The sequence below is a fragment of the Ailuropoda melanoleuca genome, chromosome 15 (genome assembly GCF_002007445.2).
Source record: "Ailuropoda melanoleuca isolate Jingjing chromosome 15, ASM200744v2, whole genome shotgun sequence".
NCBI classification, from domain to species: domain Eukaryota; kingdom Metazoa; phylum Chordata; class Mammalia; order Carnivora; family Ursidae; genus Ailuropoda; species Ailuropoda melanoleuca.
Window position 1 is genome coordinate 32,826,212 of NC_048232.1, and position 9,801 is coordinate 32,836,012.

Below are 9,801 nucleotides of genomic sequence, written 5' to 3' on the forward strand. Positions count from 1 at the left end.
AAAACAATGGAAAATATTAGAATTTGAAACAGGACAATGACATATTAAGATATAATAATTCAAAACAAAACAAAACACTTGGCATCCAGAGAAAAATTATTTAGAAGAAGAATGTTAAAATGCCTTTTGATATAAATAATGTCCACTGCCAACCTAATGTAGTAATTAAGAGAATACATTTTTTTCACTTGTAACAGCAGTTAATTGGAACAAATTCATACTTTAGCATTTCCTTAAGGTAATTATGATTCCATAACTGTAAAAAAGTCAAATATTTAGAATAAAATATTTTGCCTGACACCAAAACTTGGATTACTTTTCTTGGAGTCAATTTATAAGTGTTACATGAACTGCTTTCAACTTAGAATTGGCCTGGGAGTACATCAGACCACTATTTTCAAAATGGATTTTTAGTAAAATGTCACTTTTTCACAGAAGCGTTTTTTGACCTCTCAGTTTGTAATTAAACCTGGTATGATAAGTTATACATGAGGCATCTTCATTAAATTTCTGTTGAATTAAACTCCTTACAAAATAAAATCCCAAGATGTTTTTCTGCAATAGATGTTTTCACCATAAGCATTTTTTTTCTTCTCCATTGAGTAAGATAAGACAAACTATCATCCAGATGATATATATGTTTTAACATTTTTGAAGAAGAAAACTCTGTCATCATTACCAGATGTTGCAAGCAATGTGAGAAAGTCATATAAAAAGTTTTAAAAGAAGAAAATTACCAGTTAAGTAAAAAACTGTATTTTGGTAGATTGTGATATATGTTAGACTTCCCTTTTTTGTTAAAGAAAAAAAAATCAGCAGGTCAAGAGAAAGTGGAAACTTATTTTTAGAATTATTTGTAATGCTCCAAGCAAATAGCAATGACAAATAGAATATTTTTAAAGTAAATGGCATAGAAAAAAAATAAGATTAATATCACCTTCAATTAAAACTGAAACAATATTACAGAGAGAGAAGGGGGCATTAACTATCAGCATCTAATCAGATATAAGTAAAGAATGTCAAAAATTTGACTCCACAGAAAGGTATATGCATTCCCGTTTTCATTGTATTATTTACAATGCCCAACATATGGAAACAATGTAAGTGTTCACTGCCAGATGGTTGGGGACACCTGAGCCCCAGAGCCGGACTCAGCATGTCGCTGCACAACCACCCAGGTCCCTCTGGATGCGCCAAGCGTTCAGGGCTGGAAAAGGGGCAAGCCCCCCCCCCCCCAGCCTTCGGGAACCTTCAATGGCCCCCGCGCCACAACCCTTGGGCCAACGCTCCCCCTCCCCTTCACCCGCACCTTGGCCCACCGCTCTGCTCGCCACACATATCGGTCCTGCCAGGCTCCTGGGGCCTAACCCTAACCATAGGTCTGCTGCCTAAGGCCCCCTCCCCAGGGGCCTGTCACCTCAGCAAAGGGGATTAGGGATACCTGAGCCCCAGTGCCAGACTCACCCTGCCGCCCCAAGGCCACCCGGGCCCCTCGGGGCGCCGCCTAGCATTCAGGGCGGGAGATCAGGCAAGCCCCCCGAGCCCCCAGCGACCTTCCACGGACCCCCAAGCCACAACCCTTGGGCCCACGTTCTCCCTCCCCCGCCCCCTCACCTTGGCCTGCTGCTCTTTTCACCAGACAGCCAGCGGATCAGGACTGCCTGGCTCCTGGGGCCTAACTCTACCCCTAGCTCCGCCAAAGGGGGGTTCTCTCCAGGGGCTTGGCGCCAAGGCGCCAAGGATTGGGGACCCTCGAGCCCCAGCGCCGGACTCACCCTGCCACCCGTCGACACCCGGGCCCCTTGGGGCACGTGGATCATTCAGGGCGACAGAACGGGCATGGCCATCCAAGAACCCGGAGCCTTCGAGGGCCCCCTGTGCCAAAACCCTCGGGCACACGCTCCTGCTCCCCCGCGCCCTCCCCCCCCCCCGCCTCTCCGCTCGCCGCACAGCCGGCGGATCGTGCCTGTCCGGCTCCTGGGGGCTAACCCTAAACCTAGGTCGGCCCCCGAGGGGCCCCACCCGAGGGGCCTTGCGCCACTATGCCGGGGATTGGAGACACCAGAGCCCCAGCGCCGGACTTAGCCTCCTGCCGCGCCACCACCCAAGCCCCTCCGGAGCCATTGGGAATTCAGGGCAGTAGAACGCGCAGGGCCCCCTGAGCCCCCGGCGACTTTCGACGATACCCCGCCCCCCCCAGCCAAAACCCTTGGACCCACGCTCCCCGCCCCGCAGAGCCCTCACCTTGGCCCGCCCCTCCACTCCCCACACAGCTGGCAGATCCGGCCTGCCGGAGTCCTGGGGGCTAACCCTAACCCTAGGTCGGCCCCCGAGAGTCCCCTCCCAAGGGGCCTGGCGCTGCAACGCTGGGGATTGGGGACCCCCAAGCCCCAGCGCCTGACACACCTGCCTCCCCGCCGACACCCGGGCGCCTCGGGGCGCCGCTGATCATTAAGGGCGGGAGAACGGAAACAACCCCCCCCCCCAGCTCCGGACAACTTTCCAGGCCCCCTGCGGCAAAACCCTTCGGCCCACGCTCCCCATCCTATGCGCCCTCACATCAGCCAGCCGCTCTGATCGCCTCACAGCCAGCGGCGATTCGGGCTTGCAGGGCTCCTGGGGGCTAACCCTAACCCTAGGTCGGCCCCTGAGGGGCCACTTCCAAGGGGCCTACCGCCGCAACGCCGCGGATTGGGGACCCCCCAAGCCCCAGCGCTGGACTCGCACAGCCGCCCCGCCGCCACCCAGGCCCCTCGGGGCGCCGCCAATCTTTAAGGGCGGGAGAACATGCAGGGACCCCCGAGCCCCCGGCGACATTCGAGGGTCCCCCGCGCCAAAATCCTTGGGCCCACGCTCCCACTACCCAGCGCCCTCACCTAGGCTCGCCGCTCTGCTCGCCGCACAGCCGGCGGTTCAGGCCTGCCGGGCTTCTTGGGGATAGCCCTAACCCTAGGTAGGGCATCGAGGGGCCCCTCCCAAGGCTTATGCCGAGGCAACGCCAGGGACTGGGGACCCCGGAGCCCCAGCACCGGACTCAGACTGCTGCCGCGCCGCCACCCGGGCCCCTCCGGGTGCCGCCAAGCATTCATGGAGGGAGAACGGGCAGGGCTCCCCGAGCCCCCGGCGACCTTCGATGGCCACCCGCGCCAAAACCCTTGGATCCACCCTCCCCCTCCCCCGAGCCCTCACCTCAGGCCGCCGCTCAGCTCGCCGCACAGTTGGCGGATCCGGCCTGCCTGGCTCCGGGGGCTAACTCTAACCCTAGGTCGTCTGCCGAGCAGCCCCTCCCCTGGGGACTGCAGTCGCAACCAGGGGGATTGGGGACCCCCGAACCCCAGCGCCGGACTCAGCCTGCCGCCAGGAAACAACCCGGGCCCCTCGGGGCGCCTCCGGAATTCAGGGCAGTAGAAAGGGCAGGGGCCCCCGAACCCCCGGTGAATTTCGACGGCCCCCAGTGCCAAAACTGTTGGGCCCACGCTCCCCCTCCTACGCGCCCTCATCTCGGGCAGCCGCTTCGCTCGCCGCACAGCCGGCATATCGGGCCTGCCAGGCTCCTGGGGACTAACCCTAACCCTAGGTCGTCCACCAAGGGGACACGCCCCGGGGGCCTGCCGCCGCAGCGCGGGGGATCGGGGACCCCCGAGCCCCAGCGCCAGACTCAGCCTGCCACCGCGCCACAACCCGGGCCCCTCGGGGCGCCGCCGAGCATTCAGCGTCGGCGAACAGGCAGGGACCCCGAGCCCCTGGCGACCTTCGACCACCCCTCGCGCCAAAAACCTTGGGCCCAGGTTCCCCCTCCTCCCCGCTGTCTCATCAGCCCTACCCTCCGCTCGCCGCACACACAGCGGATCGGGCCTGCCCAGCTCCTTAGGCTAACACTAACCCTAGGTCGCCCCGAGGGGCCACTCCCAAGGGACCTGCCGCCGCACCGACGGGGATTGGGGAAACCCGAGCCCCAGCAACGGGATCTCCCTGCCTCGGCACCACCACACGAGCCCCTCGCGGTGTCAACAAGCATTCAGGGCGGGAGAACTGGCAGGGCCCCCCGAGCCCCCGGCGACCTTCCATGGCCCCCATGCCAAAACCGTTGGGCTCACGCTCCCCCTCCCCTGCGCCCTCATCTCGGCCAGCCGCTCCACTGCCTGTAGAGCCTGCGGATTGTGCCTGCTGGCCTCCTGGGGGCTAACCCTAACGCTAGGTCGTCCAACGAGGGGCCTCTCCCCTGGGTCCTGCCACCGCAAGGTCGGGGATCAGGGACCCCCGAGCCCCAGCGCCGGACTCATCCTGCCACCACGCCACCACCCGGACCCCTCAAGGCGCCACCGAGCATTCAGGGCGGGAGAACAGGCAGGGACTCCCGAGGCCCAGGCGACTTTCCAGGGACTCCCGCGCAAAAACCCTTGGGCCCACGCTCCCTCTCCCCTGCTTCCTCACCTCCCTCCGACGCTCCGCTCGCCACACAGCCTGCCGGCCTCCTGTGGGCTTACCCTAACCCTAGGTCGGGCCGGAGTGGCCCCTCCCAAGGGGCTTGGCGCCGCAACGCCAAGGACTGGGGACACCCAAGCCCCAGCGCCTGACACCTTGCTGCCCTGTCGCCACCCTGGCCTCTCGCAGTGCCGCCAAGCATTCAGGGCGGGAGAACGGGCAAGGACCCCTAGGCCTGGCAACCTTCGAGGGCCCTCCACGCCAAAACCCTTGGGTCCACGATCCACCTCCCCCACACCCTCACCTCAACCTGCCGACCCGCTCGCTACACAGCTGGCATATCGTGCCTGCCTGGCTCCTGGGGGCTAACCCTAACCCAAGGTCGGCCCCCTAGGGGCTACTCCCACGGGGCTTGCCGCCTCAACGACAGGGAATGCGGACCCCCAAGCCCCAGCGCTGGACTCACCCTGCCCCCCCCATCGCCATCCGGGCGCCTCAGGGCGCCGCCGATCATAAAGGGCGGGAGAATGGGCAGGGCCCTCCGAGCCCCCAGCGACCTTCGAAGGCCCCAGGCGCCAAAACCTTTGGGCCCACACTACCCCTCCCCCGCACTCTCACCTCCACCCCCCACTCCCATCACTGCACAGCCCGCGAATCCGGCCTGCTGGGCTCCTGGGGACTAAACCTAACCCTAGTTCGGCCCCTGAGGGGCCCCTCCCAGGGGGCCTTGCAACAAAGTGCCAGTGATTGGGGACCCCCAAGCCCCAGCGCCAGACTCAGCCTGCCCCTGTGCCGCCTCCCGTGCCCCTCAGGGGCCATGGAGCATTCAGGGCAGGAGAATGAGCAGGGCCATGGAATTACCCAGCAATATTCTATGGCTGCCCCCACCACAACTCTTGGGCCCACCCTCCCCCTCCCACATGCCTTCACTTCTGCCCTCCGCTCTGCTCCCTCCACAGCCCACAGGGCCCCCAAGCCCCCAGAGAGTTTCGACCACCCCCCACACCCTAACCCTGGGGCCTCTGCTCCCACTCCCCCTCACCCTCACTACTGCCCTCAGTGTAGCTCTGCACACTGCTGGCGGATCTGTATTGCCTGTCACCTGGGGACTAACCCTTTTCCTATGTGGGCCACAGAGGGGTCCCTCAACAGGGGCCTGGCACCTCAGCACCTGGGATTGGGGACCCCTGAACTCCAGTGCAAGAGTCAGCCTGCTGCCACGCAGCCACCCGGGCCCCTAGGGCGCCACCAAGCATTCAGGGCAGGAGGACCAGCAGGGCCCCGCTAGCGTCCAGTGACTGTTTTTTTTTCTTTGTCATTTTTTTTATTTTAATATTTTTTTATTATATTATGTTAGTCACCATACAGTACATCCTTTGTTTCTGATGCAAAGTTCGAGATTCATTAGTTGCTTTAAACACCCAGTGCACCATGCAATACATGCCCTCCTTACTACCCATCACCAGTCTATCCCATTCCCCCACCCACCTCCCTTCTGAAGCCCACAGTTTGTTTCTCAGAGTCCATAGTCTCTCATGTTTCATTCCCCCTTCTGATTACCCCCCCTTTCTTTATCCCTTTCTTCCCCTACCAAGCTTCCTAGTTATTATATTCCATAGATGAGAGAAATCATATAATAATTGTCTTTCTCTGCTTGACTTATTTCACTTAGCATTATCTCCTCCAGTGCCCGTCCATGTTGCAGCAAATGTTGAGAACTCGTTCTTTCTGATAGCTGAGTAATATTCCATTGTATATATGGACCACAACTTCTTAATCCAGTCATCTGTTGAAGGGCATCTCGGTTCCTTCCACGATTTAGCTATTGTGGACAATGCTGCTATGAACGTTGGGGTGCATATGGCCCTTCTCTTCACTACATCTGTATCTTTGGGGTAAAAACCCAGTAGTGCAATGTCTGGGTCATAGGGTAGCTCAAGTTTTAACTTTTTAAGGGACCTCCACACTGTTTTCCAGAGTGGCTGTACCAACTTGCATTCCCACCAACAATGTAGGAGGGATCCCCTTTCTCCACATCCTCTCCAACAATTGTTGTTTCTTGCCTTGTCTATTTTTGCCATTGTAACTGGCGTAAGGTGGTATCTCAGTGTGGTTTTGATTTGAAATTCCCTGATGGCTAATGATTTTCAACATTTTTTCATGTGTCTGTTAGCCATTTGTATGTCTTCATTGGAAAAGTGTCTGTTCATATCTTCTGCCCATTTTATGATTTGTTTATTTGTTTCTCCTGTATTGAGTTTGAGAAGTTCCTTGTAGACCTTGGATACCAGTCTTTTATCTGTAGCATCATTTGCAAATATATTCTCCCATTCCGTGGGCTGCCTCTTAGTTTTTTTGACTGTTTCCTTGGCTCTGCAGAAGATTTTATTTTGATGAAGTCCCACAAGTTCACTTTATCTTTTGTTTCTCTTGCCTTTGGAGATGAGTCATGAAAAAGGTTTTTTGGCCAAAGTCGTAGAGGTTGCTGCCTATGTTTTCCTCTAGGATTTTGATGGATTCCTGTCTCACATCGACGTCTCTCATCCATTTGGTGTTTATCTTTGTGTATCGTGTGAGAGAGTGGTCAAGTTTCATTCTTTTGCATATAGCTGTCCAATTTTCCCAGCACCATTTATTGAAGAGACTGTCTTTTTTCCACCGGATGTTTTTTCCTGCTTTATCAAAGGTTAGTTGCCCAAAGAGCCGAGGGTCCATTTCTGCATTCTCTATTCTGTTCCATTGGTCCATGTGACTGTTTTTGTGCCACTACCATGCTGTCTTTGTGATCACAGCTTTGTAGTACAGCTTGAAATCCGGCATTGTGATTCCCCAGCTTTGTTTTTCCTTTTCAACAGTTCCTTGGCAATTTGGGGCCTTTTCTGGTTCCATACCAATTTAAGGACTATTTGTTCCAGTTCTTTGAAAAATGTCATCATTTTTATTTTCGGTATGTCATCGTTATTTTGATCGGGAGAGCATTGAAATTGTAGATTGATCTGGGTAGCATGGACATTTTAACAATGTTAATTCTTCTGATCCATGAGCTTGGAATACATTTCCATCTTTTTGTGTCTTCTTTGATGTATTTCAAGAGTAATTTATAGTTTCTAGAATATAGATCCTTTACGTCTCTGGTTAGGTTAATTCCAAGGTAACATATGGTTTTTGGTGCTATTGTAAGTGAAATGGATTCCCTAATTTCCTTTCTTCAGCCTCATTATTCGTGTATAGAAATGCAACTGATTTCTGAGCATTGATTTTGTATCCCGCCGCATTACTGAATTGCGCTATAACTTCTAATAGTTTGGGAGTGGATACTTTTGGGTTTTCCATATAAAGTATCAAGTCTTCTGCGAAGAGAGACATTTTGACTTCTTCTTTGCCGATGTGTATAATTTTGATCCCTTTTCGTTGTCTGATTGCTGTTGCAAGGACTTCTAGTACTATGTTGAATAATAGTGGCGAGAGTGGGCATCCTTGTTGTGTTCCTGACCTTAAGGGAAAGGCTTTCAGCTTTTCCCCATTGAGAATGATATTTGCTGTAGGCTTTTGATAGATGGTTTTTATGAGATTGAGGAATGTACCCTCTATCCCTACACTCTGAAGGGTTTTAATTAGGAAAGGATGCTGTATTTTGTCAAATGCTTTTTCTGCATCTATTGAGAGAATCATATGATTTTTGAATTTTTCTTTCTGGATAAAATCTAAGACACTGATCGATTTGTGAATGTTGAACCACCCTTGCATCCCAGGGATGAATCCCCTTGGTCATGATGGATAATCCTTTTAATGTACTGTTGGATTCTATTAGCCAGGATCCTGTTGAGGATTTTGGTGTCCATATTCATTAAGGAAATCGGTCTGTAATTCTCTTTTTGTTGGTGTCTTTGCCTGGTTTTGGGGATCAGGGTAATATTGGCTTCATAGAATGAGTTTGGTAGCTTTCCTTTTGTTTCTATTTTTTGAAATAGCTTTAGGGAGCACCTGGGTGGCACAGCGGTTAGGCATCTGCCTTCGGCTCAGGGCGTGACCCCGGTGTAATGGGATCGAGCCCCACATCAGGCTCCTCGCTGTGAGCCTGCTTCTTCCTCTCCCACTCCCCCTGCTTGTGTTCCCTCTCTCGCTGGCTGTCTCTATCTCTGTCGAATAAATTAATAAAATCTTAAAAAAAAAAAGAAATAGCTTTAGGAGAATAGGTATTATTTCTTCGTTGAATGTTTGGTAGAATTCCCCAGGAAAGCCATCCGGGTCCGGAGTTCTGTGTTGGAAGGTTGTTTATCACTGACTCAATCTGTTCATAATTAATTGCCGGTGTAAGAAATCAATTTCTTCCTGTTTCAGTCTTGGTAGTTGATAGGTTACCAGGAAGGCCTCCATCTCATCCAGAGTGCTTAATTTATTGGCATAAAGCTTTTGATAATAGTTTCTAATAATATTTCCGATTTCTTTAGTATTGGTTGTGACCTTTCCTTTTTCATTCATAATTTTATTAATTTGGGTCCTTTCTCTATTCTTTTGGGTAAGTCTTTCCAGTGTTCTGTCAATTTTATTGATTCTCTCAAAGAATAAGCTTCTAGTTCTGTTGATCTGCTCTACTGTGCTCCTGCTTTCTAATTCACTGATATCCGCTCTAATCTTGGTCAACTGCTTCCTCGTGCATGGATTAGGCCTGTCCCTGTGTTGCTGTTCCAGCTTCTTGAGGTGAGAATATAAAAACTGCATTTTAGATTTTTCTATTCTTTTGAGTGAGGCTTGAATGGCTATGTATTTCCCCCTTAGGACTGCCTTTGCAGTATCCCATAGGTTTTGGACCATTGTGTTTTCATACTCGTTGGTCTCCATAAATTGTTTAAATTGATTTTTGATTTCCTGGTTTATCAAATCATTCCTGAGCAGGATGGTTCTTAGTCTCCAAGTGTTTGAGTTTCTTTCAAATTTTTCCCTGTGGTTGAGTTCCAATTTCAGAGTGTTGCGGTCTCAGAATATGCAGGGTATAATTTCAGTCTTTTGGTATCGGTTGAGACCTGTTTTGTGACCCACAACATGGTTTATTCTTGAGAATGATCCATGGGCATTAGAATAGAATGAATATTCTTTGGTTCTGGGTGTAGTGTTCTAAATATATCTATGAGGTCCAACTCGTCGAGTATGGCATTCAAAGCTCTTATTTCTTTGCTTATTTCTTGCTTAGGTGATCTGTCTATTGCTGATATTGGAGTGCTGAGGTCCCCTACTATTAGCGTATTTTTATCTCTATGTCTCTTTATCGTGGTAAAAGTTGGCTTGTGTATCTTGCTGCTCCCTGGTGGGGGCATATATATTTATAATTGTCATATCCACTTGTTGGATACATCCCTTAAGAATAATATAGTGCCC

General features: G+C 52.1%; 1 protein-coding gene across 1 annotated transcript; it reads left to right on the forward strand.

Annotated features, from left to right (window-relative positions):
- The first annotated feature begins 2,984 nt into the window (after positions 1-2,984).
- On the forward strand, positions 2,985-4,794 carry LOC105234849 (basic proline-rich protein-like). The gene is made up of 2 exons (XM_034643658.1): positions 2,985-4,086; positions 4,199-4,794. Exons 1-2 carry the CDS (start codon positions 2,985-2,987, stop codon positions 4,792-4,794), a joined length of 1,698 nt encoding a protein of 565 aa, XP_034499549.1.
- The last annotated feature ends 5,007 nt before the right edge of the window (positions 4,795-9,801 follow it).

Excerpts from the sequence above, each read along its gene's own strand:
- LOC105234849 (XM_034643658.1), top strand. The coding sequence starts at position 2,985 with ATGCCGAGGCAACGCCAGGGACTGGGGACCCCGGAGCCCCAGCACCGG. Across the intron at positions 4,087-4,198 it reads ATGGCCCCCATGCCAAAACC|GTCGTCCAACGAGGGGCCTC; the intron begins GTTGGGCTCACG and ends CCCTAACGCTAG.